This window comes from Mycetomoellerius zeteki, unplaced genomic scaffold, assembly GCF_001594055.1.
Source record: "Mycetomoellerius zeteki isolate Tzet28-1 unplaced genomic scaffold, Tzet1.0 scaffold114, whole genome shotgun sequence".
Classification (NCBI taxonomy): domain Eukaryota; kingdom Metazoa; phylum Arthropoda; class Insecta; order Hymenoptera; family Formicidae; genus Mycetomoellerius; species Mycetomoellerius zeteki.
In genome coordinates, this window is record NW_017256062.1 from 515,636 (window position 1) to 536,520 (window position 20,885).

The 20,885-nt window shown below is 31.3% G+C and overlaps 4 protein-coding genes and 1 long non-coding RNA gene across 6 annotated transcripts; 3 read left to right on the top strand and 2 right to left on the bottom strand.

Annotated features, from left to right (window-relative positions):
- Window positions 1–1,620: 1,620 nt before the first annotated feature.
- Rpt5 (26S proteasome regulatory subunit Rpt5) lies at window positions 1,621–4,185 on the top strand. The gene is made up of 3 exons (XM_018456994.1): window positions 1,621–1,818; window positions 2,543–3,676; window positions 3,921–4,185. Exons 1-3 carry the CDS (start codon window positions 1,777–1,779, stop codon window positions 4,029–4,031), a joined length of 1,287 nt encoding a protein of 428 aa, XP_018312496.1. The 5' UTR covers window positions 1,621–1,776; the 3' UTR covers window positions 4,032–4,185.
- A 377-nt stretch (window positions 4,186–4,562) lies between these two features.
- tsu (40S ribosomal protein S12 homolog tsunagi) lies at window positions 4,563–6,288 on the bottom strand. The gene is made up of 4 exons (XM_018457124.1): window positions 6,117–6,288; window positions 5,626–5,772; window positions 5,255–5,516; window positions 4,563–5,157 (listed from the first exon to the last, which is right to left on the bottom strand). Exons 1-4 carry the CDS (start codon window positions 6,175–6,177, stop codon window positions 5,127–5,129), a joined length of 501 nt encoding a protein of 166 aa, XP_018312626.1. The 5' UTR covers window positions 6,178–6,288; the 3' UTR covers window positions 4,563–5,126.
- Window positions 6,289–13,395: 7,107 nt separating this feature from the next.
- On the top strand, window positions 13,396–15,857 carry LOC108729042 (testis-specific serine/threonine-protein kinase 3). Its single transcript, XM_018457961.1, has 7 exons — window positions 13,396–13,609; window positions 13,873–14,064; window positions 14,154–14,323; window positions 14,480–14,629; window positions 14,845–15,118; window positions 15,403–15,579; window positions 15,650–15,857. Exons 2-7 carry the CDS (start codon window positions 13,897–13,899, stop codon window positions 15,797–15,799), a joined length of 1,089 nt encoding a protein of 362 aa, XP_018313463.1. The 5' UTR covers window positions 13,396–13,609; window positions 13,873–13,896; the 3' UTR covers window positions 15,800–15,857.
- A 179-nt stretch (window positions 15,858–16,036) lies between these two features.
- LOC108729030 (glycerol kinase) lies at window positions 16,037–19,549 on the bottom strand. 2 transcript variants are annotated; one of them, XM_018457943.1, is made up of 10 exons: window positions 19,392–19,549; window positions 18,357–18,615; window positions 18,055–18,272; window positions 17,764–17,976; window positions 17,487–17,597; window positions 17,131–17,390; window positions 16,723–16,928; window positions 16,499–16,636; window positions 16,332–16,409; window positions 16,037–16,255 (listed from the first exon to the last, which is right to left on the bottom strand). In XM_018457943.1, exons 1-10 carry the CDS (start codon window positions 19,470–19,472, stop codon window positions 16,161–16,163), a joined length of 1,659 nt encoding a protein of 552 aa, XP_018313445.1. In that variant the 5' UTR covers window positions 19,473–19,549; the 3' UTR covers window positions 16,037–16,160. The 2 variants fall into 2 exon arrangements, with proteins under 2 accessions (XP_018313445.1, XP_018313452.1); XM_018457950.1 differs by lacking the exons at window positions 16,037–16,255; window positions 16,332–16,409 and having other exon boundaries at window positions 16,557–16,632.
- On the top strand, window positions 17,541–18,016 carry LOC108729052 (uncharacterized). Its single transcript, XR_001936914.1, has 3 exons — window positions 17,541–17,618; window positions 17,775–17,837; window positions 17,925–18,016. It is a non-coding gene; the product is annotated as an uncharacterized lncRNA (long non-coding RNA).
- Window positions 19,550–20,885: the final 1,336 nt, after the last annotated feature.

A 20,885-nucleotide genomic window follows, 5' to 3' on the forward strand; every position in this document is an offset into this window, starting at 1 on the left:
AGATGTAAGCCGCAATATACCTTAGAAAACGTACAAACAATGCAGCCCTCATATGCAAAACTCAGTGAAAGTATAAACGGCGCGTCTTTGCGTGACTGTATTGCGGACCCCACACATGTCCAAGTGTGTCATTATCCTCAAACTTGCCGATGCATCTCATCGAATAATGTCTCCATTTTTCTTCGTTCCATGTTATGAATCTTGTTTTTTAACTGTAGTAAAATGATTTTTAATGGAGTTATGAGCAATTAAAGTCGGAATGCTCCTTTTCACTTAACTCACGAATAACTCAAGAACAAAAAATCATAGAAACATTTTTAATAAACGATTTTGTAAGGAAAACTCCAAACTTTCACGATATAGATAGTCGAAAATTTTTGCAAATTTTTTGGCACGTGACAGACTCACAAAATGGTCTGAAGTGGAGAAGAAAAATTTCCCTTTTTTTTTTCAGCTCGTAGTTATCTATATATAAAAATTACAAAATTTACATAAATTAAAAAATATAATAACCATTCAAAAGTAGAGATTTTCAAGCTTCAAACTTTTTTAAAATTTAAATTTTGTTCATTTTTAACATAAATATTGTATATATAATTTTGAGCTAACAAAATACAGAACTTTTCCTCCAACCAACATTTAAAAATTTATTTATAATTTTACATAGAGCTGCAGTCACATTTAATAAAAAACACAGCTGTGCGTTTGTATTTGAAGCAATTTATATACAAAAATAAAAAAATTCTGCTTACATATAAAAAAGTAATATCTTTAATTAAAATTGGAACATTCAATTTCCACACATATAAAAAGGTTGCGTATATACTTGTACCTTTATAATTGATACATTGAAAGTCAAATTTGTCAAAAAAAAAAAAAATATTAAATAGTTATTTTTAATAATTTTTTTCGCATAAATGTTTTTCATAATAATTAAAATTATCTTAAAAAAAATCATACATGTATTATTAATTATTGTAAAAAAGAAAATTTGGAAAAGAAATATAGAAAAAAAGAAAGGAAGGAAAAGAATTATAAATTTTTGATTATTTGATAATTGTTACTTAAAAAGTACATTAATATTCAATAAATGTATTCAACAAAAATAAATAGTTTCTGAAATCGCCTATTTTGATTAATATATTAAGTTCAAGCTCGTAAACTCTGATTAATTTAATCGACGATTGAATTATCAATACCTTATACAGATACTATTTGGTTAACAAAGACAGAATAATCAATTTTTTTGTTGTTTAATTAATATGTAGCAAGAAATATTTCATTAAAATCAATGAATTATATAATTTTAAATTTTATGGTAATCAATTCCAATTGAATTAATCACTGATTAAATTAATTATTATAAAATTAACAATTAAAATTAATTAATAATTAAAGTTAGTATAAAATTATAGTATAAAGTTAATCGGAGTTACTCTCTCTGAAAGAAAATAGCATGAAGTAATATACATGCATACATGCATGTAATATCAAAAGAAAAAAATAAACATTTAGGCGAAAGAGCAATTGAAACGCGACAAGTATGGCCATCTTCTGAGATTGCCCCATATTATTTTTAACTGTTTCTTGATCGGTCGGTATGATCACGGTTGACACGACTGCTATCGCGAGTAGCAGATTTTCTATTCTGAACTGTCCAAAGAGCGCAGGATTGCTTTCGGAATTTATTTTTGAAGAATTTTTTGCGTGTAATCGCAGGGCAGTCAGTCAGGAAGAGTCGGAGCTAGTCAGCGAAAAGTTTTTCGTAACTTTCAAATGGCCACACTCGAGGATAAATCTATCTGGGAGGATGGAGAGGTATGCGATTCTGCATTTTGCAGGTTATGGCACGAATGACAAGCATATCTAAGTGTATATATACCTATATCCTGTTATACTTTACGACCAACGATCAACATTTAAATTGATTAATATAACTTTTTTTTCCCATTTCCTTTTGCTTCTTTTTTTCTTTAGTTGTCTCTTTTAACTCTCTTACAATCAATTCATTTTTTTCTGTTTGCGTAGTTAGAAAACTTGCTTAACTTAAATGCAAATAAAAAGGATGTTGGTAATTATTCAGAATACCTCCCTCACCTCCGATTTCGATGAAATTAGGCTTAATCTAGGATGTTTTGTAAAATACAAATATCTATGAAACAAGTGTTTATGTTTATACATTTTTCCTGTTAAATTATTGGAATTTATATTAATTCTTTAGCTGTCGCTAAGCACTTAAGTTAATCAATTTTTTTCAATATAAATAGATCTAAAGATTTATTGCAGTAATAATGAATAATTAATATTTTTCACTTCACAAAACAGACTATAAAGAGAAATAGTTTAGTTAAAATATGTTATTGCTTATTTTATTTCGTTTTGTCTGTAATTTTTTCTGAACTATAAAGAATAAAAATAATACTTGAATTTTTTATTCATCACTAATCAACAAAGTTATACCTTCTCAATTAAAAAAACAATTTAAATTTTTTTGTAAAGAACTTTGTAAAATGAAGGACTATATATACTGTGTCTTTCATAGGAAACATTAGGAGAGGACGTCCTACGAATGTCTACGGACGAAATCGTGTCGCGTACACGACTGTTAGATAATGAAATCAAGATAATGAAGAGCGAGGTGATGCGGATTTCACATGAGCTTCAGGCGCAGAACGATAAGATCAAGGAGAATACCGAGAAGATTAAGGTGAATAAAACCCTTCCGTACCTGGTATCCAATGTCATCGAGCTATTAGATGTCGACCCACAAGATATGGGAGAGGAAGATGGAGCAGTGGTTGATTTAGATGCACAAAGAAAGGGTAAATGTGCAGTTATAAAGACATCAACTCGTCAAACATACTTCCTGCCTGTGATCGGTCTGGTCGACGCTGAATCGCTGAAACCAGGTGACTTGGTAGGTGTCAATAAAGACAGTTATCTTGTGCTGGAGACTCTACCGGCTGAATATGATGCCAGAGTCAAGGCTATGGAAGTAGACGAGAGACCTACAGAGCAATACTCTGACATCGGTGGACTAGACAAACAAATTCAGGAACTCATCGAGGCCGTTGTATTGCCTATGACGCACAAGGAGAAGTTCGAGAACCTAGGAATACAGCCCCCCAAGGGCGTTCTACTTTATGGTCCACCTGGAACCGGAAAGACTCTATTAGCTAGAGCCTGTGCCGCCCAAACAAAATCTACCTTCCTAAAATTGGCTGGTCCACAATTGGTACAGATGTTTATTGGTGATGGTGCTAAATTGGTCAGAGATGCGTTTTCATTGGCCAAAGAAAAAGCTCCAGCGATAATATTCATCGATGAACTAGACGCTATCGGCACAAAACGTTTTGATTCGGAAAAGGCGGGAGATAGAGAGGTACAACGTACGATGTTAGAGTTATTAAATCAATTGGACGGCTTTAGTTCAACCGCTGATATCAAAGTGATTGCCGCAACAAACAGAGTCGACATCTTGGATCCAGCCTTGCTACGATCCGGCCGTTTAGATAGAAAAATCGAGTTTCCGCATCCCAACGAGGAGGCCAGAGCACGCATTATGCAAATTCACTCGCGTAAAATGAATATGTCGCCTGATGTAAATTTTGAAGAATTATCCAGATCTACGGATGATTTTAATGGAGCACAATGTAAAGCTGTCTGCGTAGAAGCGGTAAGCATTTAAGTTCAGAATTAATCAATAATAGCAAGCATCAACTGCTCTTTAATTCAACGTTAAATATAAAATTGTTTCTCTTCTATCTATATTTCGCTAATATGCCTTTTTAATTCTAATCTAAACCATACTACTCAAGAATTAACATATTGCCCCATTCAGTTAATGCTTTATCCTACTTGATTTTACTATATGGATATATAATTTATTAGAATAATGATAAAGACATTATGTGTTTCAGGGTATGATAGCATTACGGCGCAATGCAACAGAAGTCACTCATGAAGATTTGATGGAAGCTATTAATGAAGTCCAAGCAAAAAAGAAAGCAAACCTGAATTATTATGCTTAATACGCTGTGTCGCGTCATTTATTTATTAAGATATATCTTTTGTATAATAAATATAGGAACATCTCTAACCTTCATACTTTCTCGTTTTTCGACAAGTATAAAATACACAAAAAAAAATGACTAAATACTCTTCAAAGTTGCATGTATTAAGACAATTAAAAAATGTTACGCTTGTTTTGCCACAAATTCATGTCTTCATTTATCAAAATCAAGGCCATTGGAAGTTATACATGTTATTTTCATTTTTACATTAAAATAAATTTTTAGTGTAAAAATGAAAATAAGAACAACCTCCAATGGCCTTGATCTTAACAAATGTTATCTAGTTCATGACCTTAAACATTTAAGAGATTTTAGCTGTCGGTCGGACACCTTGGATAATGCTAAATACCGGAGGTACTGTAACTTTCGAGCATCGTAATTAAAAAGGTACTTGATGAAAAAATATTTTATTATAGTGTTTTGGAAAGCTCTCGAGGTAAGCTACAAGAATATGCAATGAAAAATAAAGGTTTCCGTTTAAGAAATTAAAGGTAATCTTCATGTGACCTTCAAGCAACTATTCAAGGTGAAATTAATGCCACCATTTTATGTCCTTCTCAAAGCCATACAACTTTGATCTGAAATATTTTTCGCTATCTTGCTTACCTGACGAGATATTCGAGTGTATTGATTAAAATGGCCTGTATATATAAGTTGTATCACACTACAAAAATAAGATTTTAATAACATTTACGCGAACTGGTACAAAGCATGGTAATAATTGTGAAACCAAAAATTATTGCTAGATGATAAGAGATATATGAAAGAAAACAAACTGAGATATTCACATAAAATATTAATGTTCTCGCTTATACAAGAGACTATATCTGGATGATATATTTATGATCTTCTATTTACTAATGATAGTATACAAAGTTCTTTACATCTGGATAGATTATGATATATAGATATATAGGACAAAAGAGCAAAAATCTTAGTAAAGAAAATAATTTACAGTTATTTCGAGCATCTTTAAAAATGCTTATCAGATATAAAATAACTTGTCTTGCTTGAAATAACGGTACACAATAGAAGATACGATTAATCTATAACTCATCGCCTTCTGTGACTTCTTTTCCTGATTCTATAAAAATAGAAAAATATAGAATATAAATATCGATGTAAATCCAAATATATCACTTTAAATAATTGCATGTAAATAATTACATAATAATACTTACTTTTTTGGTCCTTTAACGAAGCACCAATCGACAGAGATAGCTTGACCTAGGATGTCTTTACCATTTAGAGCCTCCTTCGCAGCTTGTGCTTCCTTAAAAGTTTCATATTCCACCAACGCATAGCCTTTCAGAAATCCCGTTCTTCTGTCCAGATTCAAATGCAAGTTCTTGATTTGGCCAAACTCGGAGAACTTGTCCTGAATATCATCCTCCTGTGCCTCTTCATGTACTGAATTTATAAATAAGATCCATCCTTCCACAGCTAAAAATGTATGAAGAATATTAATTGTTTTGATCTTATAAATAAAAATAAAAAATAAATTCTGTAATCTAAACTGAATTACAACTATGACAAAGATGTTCTTACTTACATCTCTGAGGACCAGGCTCATTGTTGTCTTCTTCAATAAGATTCATAGATTCGTAATGACCAACATCGTCTCTCGTAGACACCAATTCCGCGCCATGGCCTCTACCTTTCCTTTTCTTCGCTTTTTCCTTAAGACGCGCGATACCCTCTGGAAACATACCAATCAAAACAATTGTTTACATCATTCACATTGTTATGATCTGAGTACTATTGTTATTTCTTCCACATTTCCAGTCTAACGATTTCAAATAAGTTTAATACTTGCACCATCAATATTGGACATTGAATAATTGCAAAAAAATCGCTACTTCAAAATTTAGTAATCATTCAATTGAGCTACACCTTCAATTTTAATAAAATTTGTTAATAACTTTATAGAGAGACACCGTGCTCGGTTTAGTAAGGGACATAAATATAAAGTGAAATGATCGAATCTCGGTACGAAGTTGAGGTTACAATGTTCGCAAAATATAATGAAGAAACAGGACTCACGATCTCCTTCGTCATCAACCTCGAACTCCTCAGCGTTATCGATGTCCAAAACATCCGCCATGGTTAGACTTTCAGTATTTCAATAACGTGTATATAACGTTAATCCGGTTAATCTTTAAAATATCGCGTTTACATTAATAAACAATTTCATGGTGTCACTTGTCGGGGTGCTGTTCCATGGACACGAAAAACGGAATCGGAACACGGAATCGGAAAGATGAAGTGGTAGGACCAACCAATCAGCATCGTTCCGTTCCGATTTTAAGTAGCAGCTGGCTTCCCATGGGGCATATTTTTCGGAAACGGAAATTGTTTGTACTGTCACTGGCTGCGTTCAGCAGACTCAACAGTTTTGCAACCGTTTTATGATTGGCTAAGTTTCCACCGAGGGTTAGAGTTAGGTCAGAGTACAAGAACTGACCAATCACAGTCGAGTATTCCCCTGTCATAGTCGAATGACAGGGGAATGCTTGACTGTGGTTGGTCAGTTCTTGTACTCTGACCCAACTCTAACCCTCGATGGAAACTTAGCCATTGTCTGCTGAGATAGGACCATTCTTCTAGATCTAAAAGTATGATCCAATTAGCGCGAAGGAAACTTCCAAGAGTTGCAAAACGAACGTTCTGCTGAACGCAGCCACTGGCTGCGTTAGAAAACTAATCAGTTAGCGCTTAGTGATTCTTTAATACGATTGGTTCCTACACTTAGTTTGTGTTCTAACATAACGTCACTCTATGACGTAACATAGTTGTGTTCTATTAAAAAATCAGAATTAGATTGATCACTTTTGCTTCAACGTTCAATAACTCGGTGAAAAAAAATCGTACAAAGCTCAATAAAAAAAGCAAATTGAAGGTAAAAACTGACTCTTTTGATTGCTGTAAACCGCATTTTTGTGTAAATTTTACTTCACGCCATAGATTTTTGTAAAAATTTTTCAGATTTGATGGGTATTTACTCGTATATCTCCGTAAAGGATCAGATTGAAATATCAATTACCGACCTCAAAAGTAGAGATTTCAAGTTTTTAAATGCTTTTTTGATTTTTTATCTGCGATGTTTTTCACTGAGTTACGGTATTCTGAATATTGCGCAATTTTGAGCCTGTTCGAAAGTGTTCCCTATTTCTTGTTGAGTGTATAAATGAATAAAAATGCATTGGAATTGAAGAGGATTTATTTTAACGTTCGCAAATGAATACTTCTAAAAATTTGAATCCACATCAAATTTCGTTTACTGAAAACTTATCATAATATAATACATAAATAAATATGATGTATAAAATAAAAACCATCAGGAGAATATAATCAAGTAAGAAAAAAGAAAATTAAAATTACAGACAGATCTGAATATGATACATATATTTATTATTCTTGTTATAATCCCGAATATATCTGCTATTCGATTATTTTACAAATATTTAAAAAATGCTCATTCAAAAAACTGCTTGTTTTTTTTCTCTTAACATCTGAATTATTTTAACTAAGAAAATAAATGGTTATACATGTTATACTCGTAAAATATTTAAAAATAAATGCGATTTCTTTCTATATAATCAGGAAGAAATTTTGTCAATTGTATATTTGATACGTGTATAATTTCTAAAAATTTTAATTTGAATATGAATTTCTTTTTATGTTAATGCAAGAAAAGAAACATTACAAATTGCAGGCTTTTTATTTGATATTGTACATTGCTTTCATATTTCTGGAAATATGAAAAATAAACTAGTTTTTTTAATGTGCTGTATAAAAAATTAATAATAAAATATCTAATAAGAATTCCATTGTTCTAGCTTTGCTATAATAACGGAATCATAACTTTGTTATAATAATAATTAATTGTATTATTATAATTCCCGATAAATAATTTAAATATTATAGTTTTGTTATAATAGTTATTATAACACTTATAACTTTGTCATAATTGCATTATAACTTTGTTATGATAATTATTATAGAAATATTAGTTTCAACATTTTTTTTTATGTTGACTCAAGAAGAGAAACTTGACAAATTGTTTTTATATTTGATACATCGTTATTCATATTTCTGAAAATTTAAGAATAAGTTGCTTCTTTTACAATGTACATATAATTATAAAATTATTATTATAAAAATTATAAAACATCTTAACAAAATTCTACGGTTATAACTTTATAATAACTACATCATAACAGTTTTATAACTGTTATAATTTATAATTAAAGCTAAATGATTTTGATTTTTATATTGGTTGTTATAATTTTTTATCATGATTATATTATAATTAATTTGTTAATTATTAATAAATAAAACTATAAAGAATACATAATTTGTTATGATGATTATTATAATATCGTTACAACAATTTCGTTAAAGCATTTATACAAGTATACTCTGTGTGGATAATAATAACATTTAATTTATAAAATTCAGATTTCATGACAAATATAATATAAATTGCGTTTTATGACTTTCCACTTCTTAATACTCAGGAACCATTGGATACGAGCATTACGTAAACTATAAACACAGATAAAAAATAAACAGATAAAATTGCTTCATTACCTATTTTAATTATAAATTATTAAATATCAAAATGTTTTAATAGTTTTTCAATTACAATGAAAAACTCTTCATTTGATAAATATAACTTTATTACGATAATATATTTATTCACGGAAGATCTCACATAATTTATCTACAAGTTCTTTAAATTGAGCTTTTCTTAACAAAAATATAAAATTATGTACCCCCAGATAGCCAAACGCTTGTAGAGACATTTAGAGCACAATACCAATTTGCGATGGCTGAAAAGCAACAAATTTTATACAGAATAATGAGCTTTCTACAATAAATCATTATCTAAGCTGCAGTAAGAGGCCTATTTATCTGTAACTTTTAAAACAACTGTAATAACCGTAATTGGATAATACTAGGATTTAGCACAATGGAGAAAATATTAGGAATAGGAATAAATATTAAGGTTTCAATCTGTTAGAAAACAAATTTCGGTGTAACTGGTTTCCGACACATTGAAATCTTAATATTTATTCCTATTCCTAATATTTCCTTCATTGTGTGACATTATATTGTCGTTGCGCAGTTTTTTTATCCTATACAAAAAGTCACGATAACGTCGTGACATAAAATGACATAAAAATGAATCGGAAATGATTGAAAAATGACTTTTAATGATGATTTTGGAGTCATTTTAACATTATTTTGATATCATTAATGACTTATTGCTCTGCTGAGGTAGTCACTGTAAAGCCATTCTACAATTGCATAAGCGTAGTTGTATAAAATGGTTGTAATTCTAAGAATTGACTAATCACAGTCGAATATTTTTCTCATATTTGATTGTGATTAGTTAATTCTTACAACTACAACTATGCTTGCGTAATTGTCGAATGGTTTAATAGTTACGGTCTTTAAAAATTACAAAATAGGCTAAACCGTATATAAAAATTTAACCAACCATAGTCGATTATTCTACTCACATTTGACTATGACTTGTCAATTTCTTACAGTTTAAGATTTAAAGTATAACTTATTGTAGAATATATGTAATATCTACCTGGCAAACTGACGCTATAATAAAAACTCCAACACAAAGTTATATCTAATGTATCTCAATTATCTAACTGTAAGAAAAAAATATATTTTGTTTTAATCGGCCTCTCAGCTCAAAAGCTTCCACTTCAAGCCAAAAGAACATCTCTAAATTTTTATCAAAAAATATTAAGATTTAGAGGTCGCTTGTGAACGATTCTTAAATCAAAGTTTCGATTTTCCTTAATATATGTTTGATTTGATGCAAAAATGACTTAATCCGGATTTTAAATGTGATACTGTATGTTTTTTTGGTCGCTGAACACGATGCAATAATTCATTTAGCTCTACGATATACGCCTTAAGAAATACAGCCTGATTAATGAAAAAATGACCAAATTTCGAGTTCAAGGTTGATTTTAGCAAAATTCCAAGTGTTCAAATGGATCGTTACTCTATATGTCAAAACCAGAAGACGATATACTCAGAACTTGTAAAAAAATTTTTTCTATCCTTAAAAAACTTATGTACAATGGTCAAACTTTTTCTTTTTCTTTTTTTTTGGTTGTTCGTTCGGATCAAATTTAACTTTTAACTTTTAAATTACTTTTTTTATTAACTTATCTTTTAATTCAATTAATTTCATTATGGATTAACTTGTATATTGTATAACACAATACAATGTATTGTGTTATGATTAATCTTGAGCAAAGATCGAAGTGACGAAAGTCGCGATTCTCGGATTTTCCGATGAGTTTTCAAGATTCTAAGAACCATCGAAAAGTTCCGATCAATACGCAAAGATGTGAAAGTAACGCATTAACGAAAATAATTTAAATTCATAAAGAAACATAAAATATCGTGTATATCAATATAAATCCGAAAGAAAAATAAAAATAAAAAGTAAAATAATGCAATTAATTATTTGAACGTACTTGGAAATCTCACCCCGCAGTATTTTTATCTGGTACTGCATTAGAACAATATGAAGAATTGACAAGATGATATAGGCAACGACGGTAAAGATGGCCTCGAAATATCTTTTATAACTTAAATGTTTTATAACCAAAATAAATAAAATTACGATTAAAATGCCCATAAGTAAATCATATATTATCATACAGAGAAATGTAAAAAGAGCACAGCAGATTACTCGAAATATGTCATACAATTTCCTCCTACTTCTATATATCTGCCAAAAAATTAACATAATATTAATAAAATAATTCAATAAAATCATTAACAATTAATTTAAAAATTAAAATGGAACACTTAAATTCTAAGGCATTGTTGAAATTATAACATTTCATCATTTTCCTTTCCCCCGACCCCTTCTCTATTTATGTTCTCTCTATTGTTTGTTTAACACTCATAGACGTTATATAATAATCCAATGAATTATAAATTCATTGGATTAAATATTATCATGATATAAATTGTCAAATTGCGTATAAAAATATAATGTCTTTTTATTTCAGTATGGAGAAATTCTTTTTTTTCCTAACTTTGATTTTATCTTCGACGAATACTTTACGATTATCAATCCCTTCACTTACTTCTATTAATGATTTGTACTTTAGTTCTAATGGAAAAGGAATCTCACAATTCAAGCAACGATAGCTTTGTGAGTAAGGTACAGGTCTTCTGACATTTGTCATAATCTCTAAACAATGAATATGTATAAATTCTTGGTCACCAGTGCATAGACATGGACATATGAGTTTATTCTTAGTAGTACCTAGCATAAACAAATTTACATACATTTTATTCGCAATACATAAAATATGATAAATATAAATAATTATATGTGCAACATATGAATTTGGTAAAGATATCACACTGTTAGAATTTTGAATTTTCTTTTTAGTATCACAGAGGTATATTTTAAGAACTAATATCATGGTACGCAGAATTTAATGAAGTAACTCTTTAGCTAAAGTATAATATATGTTACTGTTATACGAATCATAAGTTCAGTAGTAATCTTATCAAAATTCCAGCATGAATAAAGTTTCATAGATATCTTTTCTTTATTTTATAAATAAAATGTGTATTATACCTTCTTTATTGCAACATCGACATACAGGTACAAAGGCAATTTCATTAGTTTCTATTTCTGTCGAATGAGAGATCATCGATCCACTAGAATTTAAATCGTCCATTTCGTATTCCTCCATTTCTAATTCCATTTGTGATTTGATTTATTGAGCAATAAAATTTATTGAACAATTTATTATTGAATATTCGCAGTATTAATGCGAAAAGTTTTCACTATTTATGTCGTCACAATAATAAGATTAAAATATTAGTACTGCTACCTTTGACATAGAAAGGAAATATTTTGATACGTAACAGAAACTGTTCAAATGAAAAGGTTGCTTACAATAATACTTGGGATATTCGGTTTAATTTGTATATACATACATATCATCATATACATACAAGGCAAAATAAAAATTTGTTCTGATATCTCACCCGATGTGTACTATAGTACAGTTCAGGTGTACACAATTTTATTATTTAAAAATTTTCAAGGATCAATTTGCAAAATCCGGCTCTGTACGAGCCTTCCCTGCAATATAAGAAAGAAATCCCAAAAAGTTTCATAAGGAAATATTATTTCTTTGAGAAGAAAAATTAGCATAACTGACCTAGATCTGCATACTCATGTATGAATTTCTTTATGCTGAAATTATGGCTAAAATATTACATGAATCGCGTTTTAATTGTGATATTCGTAATCAGAAAAGGCTCTTGAAGGCTTGTATAAAACGATTTTTTAGGGAAAAAGACAAAATAAAAATTTAGAAGGCGCGTACAGAGCCGAATTTTGCAAATTTGATTCTTGAAAATTTTTTTAATAACAAAATTATATGCACCTTAACTGCACTATAGTAATACATCGAGTGAGATGATATCAAAATAAATTTTTATTTTGCGATTGCAGCTTCATAAAAAAAGAAACCAAAAAGGTTTTATGACGTAATATTATTTCTTGGAGATAAAATATCAGCATAAAAATATGTATCTGCACTGTAAATACGAAGCATATCATTTTATTTATTAAATGTTTTTAAGAATGAAATTTCAAAATTTGGTTTTTTAATAGACTTCGTAGCTTCGTAAAATATAAGCCAAAACAAGTTTCATACTCGTTTTGGCAAAATATTTCTTTTACGAGACAATATATGGTAGAGTCTGATAAAGTGCAGATATCTAGCTGTATAATAAAGAGGCGTAAATGAGTTGGCTTGTCATTCTTGTCGACCCTAGAGTCCTAGAGATAAATCTAGGACTCTAGGCTTACTTAACTCTGGCGGCTGGCCGCGAGGCTGCGCAGACGCATTAAAGGAACTAAAGTCACTAGATTAATCTAGTAACTTTAAAAGGAACGTCTTCCATGCGGCTGTCGCCGGTATGGAAGACGCTCCAAAATCAAACACAATTGTATGTAAACGGAAACTATTCAAATGATAAACGGAAACTTAAACGGAACCTATTCAAACGATAATATGTTGTTTGAAATACTTGATATTCAATTTAATTTGTTTACATATATGTTTGGATACGTTCCAATAAGTTACGCATGAAGCGCATGATGCATTTGTCCTGGTTATTCACCAATTAATAAAGAAGGATAACAATACATCATGCGCTTCACGCGCAACTCGGAATGCGACCTATAATATTGTTCTCTTTAGGACTCAAATCTATTTGATTCGTTATCGATTTCGTCATAAATTTCAATCTCTGATAACTTTCACACTTCAGTTGTCATATGCTCCTCGTCTAAAAAAACACTAAAAATTCGAAATTCTCGTTCATAGATGCCAAACTTGAATTAAAATCTCACCTGATTAAGAAATAAAAGTTCATACATATGCAATGCAACAAACAAAATGACTTCTTCATTAATAACAGACACTTACTCAAAGTAATATGAAGAAATTGTCAAGGTAATTGTCCGTTATAAAATAAGAATTAATTACTTTTTCTTTAAGGATTAATTACTGTTCGCCATGCTCATTATAGAAAAACATTACGTATTATTTATAATATAATACATTATAATAATTGTTCGTTCTACAAAAATCGATCGTGATAAATCTAATAAATTACAACATAACGCTGGTTTTGTAAAACTGTAGGGGAGAAGAGCATTAACTTTGGAGATAAATTTCATCAATTTGCAATTTATTTTAAATTTCCTTTTTTGTAGCCAAAAGCCTTATTTTTGTCAGAAATGGCAATGGTACCAATAATAAAGTGTACGTCGAAAGAACAGCAGGCCGGCATGAAATTAACAGATGAGAAGAATGGTGAAAAATCGGAAAAGAAATTAACAGTGCTCGAATCACACGGTTATACACTCGGGAAGACTATTGGTGCCGGATCATATGCCACCGTCAAAGTAAAACCTATTCCATTTCCTTTTCTTTTCCCTTCCTTTTTCATGTTACATTCTTTTTGAGTTCCAAACATTTTTATGTACTCGCGAAGATCGCAAAGTCCGATCGATATGATTATCGAGTGGCGGTGAAAATAGTCTCGAAGTTCCAGGCGCCTGGAGAATACCTCACGAAATTCCTACCTCGTGAGATCGAGGTGGTCAAAGGATTAAAACATCCAAATCTCATTCACTTTTTGCAGGCAATAGAAACCACACATCGGTCAGTTTATCTTTCAGATTAATCTTTGAATAACATTTGTAGGCAGATTAGCGGAATAGATATGGAAGCGATTGAAATGGAAATTTATCCCATAAAATCGAACTCCTGTTATATGAATGCCTGTCAATTTCTTCTAAACTTGTTTTTTTTTTCCAGGGTATATATTATTATGGAATACGCGCAGAATGGTAGCTTACTCGACGTTATACGACGCGATACTTACATTGACGAGTTACGTAGCCGTAGGTGGTTTAGACAACTTTTAGAAGCCATCGATTATTGCCACGAGCATGGCATAGTGCATAGGTAAAGAAAAATACAACTATCATAAGTGAAAAGTAAAGATTTTAAAGTATTGTTGAAAGATGTGGTAAAGTTACATCGAAAGAGATCTTACATCTAACAATAAGTAAAAAGATTATTCAAAATCGGGTGCATTAATGTTCATAAATATTGATTATTACAATTGATCTTGTCAAGAATAATCTTTTAATATAATTCTCTGTTGAAAATTCTTGCAGAGATGTAAAGTGCGAGAATCTACTCATGGATTATCGTTTCAATATTAAATTGTCTGACTTTGGATTTGCGCGTGGACAAATGAAGTCAAAGAATGGCGAGTGGCCTCTCAGTACAACCTACTGTGGTAGTTACGCTTATGCATCACCCGAAATTCTACGTGGCATCCCTTACCAGCCTCAGCTCTCCGATGTATGGTCCATGGGCGTAGTGCTTTATGCTATGGTTCATGGTCGGCTGCCATTTGACGATACAAATTATGCGCAACTGCTAAAGGTACCCAGGTATATGCCAAGACTGATATACCCAGCGTATACTCGGGTCGATTCCGATCTTTCGCATATTTTTTTTCCACATACGATTATAAAATTTTTTTTTAATCATAAATCACGAAAACATTTAAATATTTATATATATAAAGTATAAATAGAATAATCTTTCCTAAATATAAAAAAATATCAGTTAAAAGATCATTGTTCTTACATCAATCTTTATAAATGATTATACAATTCATACTGCCATTTTTTTTTCTAATGCGGTCCATTCCCTTTTTTCTTTAGCAAGTACAAAACAGAGTGGTGTTTCCAAAACGTCCTAAAGTATCTCAATCGTGTCGGTCTCTCATTACCCGTATATTAGTACCACAATTTGCACGATTGCGCATCAATAATATAAAAAGCGATGCTTGGCTCGAGACATCTGTTGTCGCTCAAACATCAATCAGCGACAGATTTAATGTAAGAATTGATCCATGTAACCTATGTTGCTTATAAAGAATTGCTTGATGATATTTTTTATGTTATTTAGGATGAATTACCTACAATATCTGCAACTAAAGAATCCAAAGTATTTGATAAATGTATAGTGCCAATTGGATCTGCCATTTTTCAAGGGAATGAGAAATCGAATGATGTTATCCAAGGAAGCAAAAAGACTGACTTAAATGCAAAACCATAAGTCTCATGTAATATTGAAAAATAATATTGTAAACTAAAGCGATTGAATAGAGTATTAAACAATTACAAAGTAAAAAAAGATATGCATAAAGAAAGAAACAGTAATTTTCAAACATTTCTTATTAATATACTATATGCGTATGACAATCTGTTAACTATTTTACGATATTCTGGCACTTTTTATTCTTGACTCTTTTTCAATCCATAAATATTACTATAATATATAAATAATAAAAATTAAAAACAACGCAACATACTTATGGTAAGCAGATGTATTAATTTCAATTGTATTATTTTCAATCGTATTAATAAGCAGATTCTGCCTAAATACAATACACAGTACACAGTACTTAACAAACTTATTAAGTAGATCTATACTTAGCAACCATAAGCAATATTATGGTACCAATTATAAATACACCGGGAGCAGTAACTTTATGTATATCCTCTGTATCATCTGTAATAGAAATATCTGCAATTAATATTTATTAGTATATCAATTTCATTGCTAAGATTTATTATTAAAGGCTTACCACTTGTTTCTGGGAGTGGCTCCCAACCTAAGCTTTTATCAATACCCATTTTCCACTGAGAATATAAAATGTCGCGTTCTAAAATTAATATATTAATCAATTAATCTCTCCATATAGTCAAAAATTTTTATATTTGTAATAAAGGATGATTATTGCGAGATGATCACCATTCTCAGTTATTAATGGTAAGAAGGTGTCACTGGGAATAGCAGCATCAATCTTCACATCCCATTTTCGTATTCCTTCTGCGCTACCCGCAGCAATTGCGACTCCAAGTGCAGTAGTTTCACACATTAATGGTCTAACTTTCGTATAAAAAACATTGTATTTATTTGTATAATCTATTAACTTTTAATCTAATAGTATGTATTTGAAAAAATGTTCTTCCTACCCACTGGAATTCCACAAATATCAGCTTGCATTTGCATTAACAAATCGTTATTCGTCATTGCACCGTCAACTAACAACTTTGTCAGCGTCAAACCAGTATCCTTCTTCATAGCTTCCAAAATATCTCTCGTCTGAAAGCATACCGCTTGCAGAGCTGCCTTTACAATATGTGCACTGGTTGTATCTTCGCTAATACCACATATAACACTGAAAATAATTAATTCATATTGTAACAAAAAGTAACAAAAAGGATATGCTAGTTCTTATTAACATACTATATGTATATGACAATCTGATACCATTTTACAACATTATGGCAGTATATCTTATTCTTGACTCTTTTTGTTATACTTAGATATTGTTGCAAAGTAGTTCAACGTTTCTATTATATTATATATGATAAAACTACCTTCGCGCATCTTTCCTCCAGTATGGAGCATATAATCCAGCAAATGCTGGCACGAAAACAATACGATTGGGCCCTACGGGCATTTGTTCGACAATAGTTTCACAGTCTTTTACACTAGTTAATATTCCAAGGTTATTTTTCAACCACTGTATAACGGCACCTGCGATTGCTACAGAACCTTCAAGAGCATATACCGGAGAAGCATGCGGTCCTAATTGATAAGCAACTGTCGTCAATAAACCATGGGATGAATCCACAATCTATAACATTCAAAGATACAAAATTGTATTTGTTTAAATTTATATCTTATCTAATGTATACAACATGTCATGACGATACAATAAAATTTCTCTTACAGCTGTGCCAGTGTTGTAAAGAAGAAAGCAACCAGTGCCATAAGTACTTTTTGCCTGTCCTTGCTGTAGACACATCTGACCTACTAAAGCTGATTGTTGATCACCTAAGCACTGCAACGAATAATTTTTTATGTATTTGAATCAAATTTATCTTAACACTTACAATTAATATCTCTGTATAAAGTTATATTAATAAAATTTTTTTTATTTTGATATATTTATAATATTATATCTCGATATTCTATGTTATATTTAATAAAAGAAATGGATTACATACTCCTGATATAGGAACACCCTGTAGCAACTCGTCTTGTATATAACCATAAATCTCAGAAGAGCTTCGTATTTCAGGTAAAATTTCAGGAGGTATTTTAAAAAATGATAATAGAGTAGGATCCCACTTCAACGTCACAATATTCATTAACATTGTTCTCGAAGCATTCGTTACATCTGTACTATGAACACCACCATTGGCACCACCTGTCAGATTCTAATTATAAAATTAATTATTAATCTGAATCAGTATAAAAAAATTTATCTATATTATGCTTGCTCTGCGCGAACAAACCCAAATTAGCCAGGAATCGATGGTACCAAACATGAGACGTCTGGCAGCTAAGGCTTCTTGAACTCGAGGTACATTCTCTAACAACCATTTCAATTTCAATGCACTAAAATATGGACTAATTGGTAATCCGCAAAGTGGCTTCAAGTAATTCTTATTTTTATTGCGTATATCCTTCAATATATCATCTACAATTGATGTTGTTCTCATATCCATCCATACTATAATACATTATCAAAAATGATGAATCATGTAAATTATTACAATTTATGAAAAATATAACATTTATAATAACACAATTTTACCTATAGCATTATAAAGTGGTTCTCCTGTTACAGAATCCCATACAACCGTAGTTTCCCTTTGATTTGTTATACCAATTGCAACTATATCAGCTGGATCTATTGTCAACTGCCTTAAGTTAAATACAGTTTGCTTCAGGCATTCCCTAACTGCTTCCAATATCTCTAAAGCATCTTGTTCAACCCATCCCTCTTTTGGGCATGTCTGTGGTATCGATACTTGATGATATGTTAATACTTCTGCTGTATCAGCTGCAAAAACCTATATTAATGTAATAGAGAATTATTGTGATAAAGAAGAAACTTATACAGGATATAACTAAAAGATATAACCGAACTTTATAGAGAAACGTTCCTTATCTAAAGAATAAAATATGAACATAAATCCAGAAATACTTCTTTGTGTTATTTCAGAAACACTATCAAACTATACCAATATACTTTTTATTAAGCAAAGTGGACAAAAAGAAAACTAACTTATTGAGGTCATTAAGGTTGTATTTTCCAAACATTCCAAATAAAAATAACTAACTTGTACGTTTATACAGATTACTAGAAAGAGTTCTAACAATTCGGAAATGAAGCGTTTCTGGATCCATAATCATATATTTCCATCCTCTAAGTATGAGGAATGTGATCTCAAAATTCAGCCGTACCTTTTAATTACATCCTGACTACAGTATTTCAAAAATATTATGTTATAATTACTCTAACAACAATCATTAATGATCATTAACGGACATAAGAAACGAATGGTAAGAGATATAGCCTTGTTATAGATCTCTTCATAAACATCATCACTATGTCATTACAAATTGTCACAAATAAAACTATATACATACTGTTTTTAATATCTTTCAAGTTAAACTGTGACAATTTATTTTAACATCTAGAAGAGAATTGATTTAACCACAGCATTGTATACATATAAGTATGTTGCATTTTCGAGATTTCCCGACTATAGTAACCACAATCTCGCGACAATGCATTATCTCACAATATAATCATTGACATAATGAGACAAAAAATTGTTCAAACCAGAAATCTTGCACTGCTCGTTCCCTCGTCGATCGCACCGACAAGAGATCCATATCTGCTCAACGATTCATTTTTGTTCATTTGAGCGACTTGAGCGAACGTAGTCGCCTCGATACGGCCGCAATCGCCAGCGACTTTACAATACACGTGCTCACTGAGCGCTCATGCGGGATCTACTCAGTGGCTGCGTTCCGTATCTCACTGTCAGTACTAGCAGCACTAGGCCTAAGTCCGGACTAAGTCCGGATCTACAATAGGTGTTTTAAGCCTTAAGCCACAAGAAATTGACCAATTACAGTCAAATCCGAGGGGAATAGTCTTCTGTGATTCGCCCATTTCTTATGGCTCTTAATATTAAATACATAATTCTTTGTGAATTTATTTCTGATTCTACATATTGCATGACCGAATATAGGATTCCTTTATTTAATTAAATTTATTCTCATCAGTCCAATATTCTTCATATTGCTTAAATCATATTTCAATAAATATGTATAATAATAAATAATCAACTATATATTATAAAAGTAAAAATTAACCTCTCTCCTGGACAAGCCGATAAAGCAAATGCAAACTACCGATTCTGCAAGCCGACCCGACTGCCAACTCTGGCTGTTGACCAATAATGGACCAATCATATTGAATCAGTCATATTGTGATTGGCCCATTATTGATCGGCAGTCAGAGTCGGTAGTCTGATACAGGCTTTAGGGCCACTGTCATCAAGCTCAGTTAACTTAACTAGCCAGTTAGTCCATCGGAATTAACCAATCGCAATTTGAAGCAAACAAAATGACAAATGCGATTGGTCAATTCCGATGGACTAACTGGCCAGTTAAGTTAACTGAGCTTGGTAACAGTGGCTACGTTTACACCGTGCATTTAGGCCGCGGCTTATACGATAGATGTCTTTGTTTAACCAACAGAATAAACAAGGGCATCTATTGTATAGGCCGCGGCCTAAATGCACGGTGTAAATATAGCCAGTGACCCTTACCCCGGATCTACAATAGGGTTTTAAGCCTTAAGCCATAAGAAATGGGCGAATCACAGTCGATTATTCCCCTCGGATTCGATTGTAATTGGTCAATTTCTTACGGCTTAAGTTTTAAAACACCTATTGTAGATCCGGACTTAATCTCAAGCAATGGGCGAGTTTAAGACGACAAAGCGGCTAGGCATGCTTATCGAGCGATTGAATATGATTGGTTGGATCTATAAGAAACAACCAATTATGCTCGGCGAGCAGGTTAGCCGCTTTGACAACTTGAACGCATCTATTTATTCCTATTCCTAATATTTGTTCTATTGTGCGCAGGCTCCTAGTAAGCGCCAATTTGGATCATGTGATCCTTTTTGTCCTGAAATGGCTAGTTTGAACGGCTCGTAAAAATGTACTGAATGCACCCGTTGTAGTTGTTGTCTATCATGTCAAAAAAAGGTTTATCATTGTCTCAGCGAAAAAAAATACATTATTTATTCGTTTCAATACTT

Coding starts and splice junctions, on each gene's coding strand:
- Rpt5 (XM_018456994.1), top strand. CDS start 1,777: ATGGCCACACTCGAGGATAAATCTATCTGGGAGGATGGAGAG. Junction 1,819..2,542: donor CTATCTGGGAGGATGGAGAG/GTATGCGATTCT, acceptor TGTCTTTCATAG/GAAACATTAGGAGAGGACGT. Junction 3,677..3,920: donor AAGCTGTCTGCGTAGAAGCG/GTAAGCATTTAA, acceptor TATGTGTTTCAG/GGTATGATAGCATTACGGCG.
- LOC108729042 (XM_018457961.1), top strand. CDS start 13,897: ATGGCAATGGTACCAATAATAAAGTGTACGTCGAAAGAACAGCAGGCC. Junction 15,119..15,402: donor ATTATGCGCAACTGCTAAAG/GTACCCAGGTAT, acceptor TTTTTTCTTTAG/CAAGTACAAAACAGAGTGGT. Junction 15,580..15,649: donor CAATCAGCGACAGATTTAAT/GTAAGAATTGAT, acceptor TATGTTATTTAG/GATGAATTACCTACAATATC.
- tsu (XM_018457124.1), bottom strand. CDS start 6,177: ATGGCGGATGTTTTGGACATCGATAACGCTGAGGAGTTCGAGGTTGAT. Junction 5,773..6,116: donor GGTTGATGACGAAGGAGATC/GTGAGTCCTGTT, acceptor GTATGTTTCCAG/AGGGTATCGCGCGTCTTAAG. Junction 5,517..5,625: donor TGAGCCTGGTCCTCAGAGAT/GTAAGTAAGAAC, acceptor ATACATTTTTAG/CTGTGGAAGGATGGATCTTA.
- LOC108729030 (XM_018457943.1), bottom strand. CDS start 19,472: ATGAACAAAAATGAATCGTTGAGCAGATATGGATCTCTTGTCGGTGCG. Junction 18,616..19,391: donor CGAGCAGTGCAAGATTTCTG/GTTTGAACAATT, acceptor ACATTAATATAG/GTTTTTGCAGCTGATACAGC. Junction 17,391..17,486: donor TTTACAACACTGGCACAGCT/GTAAGAGAAATT, acceptor TGAATGTTATAG/ATTGTGGATTCATCCCATGG.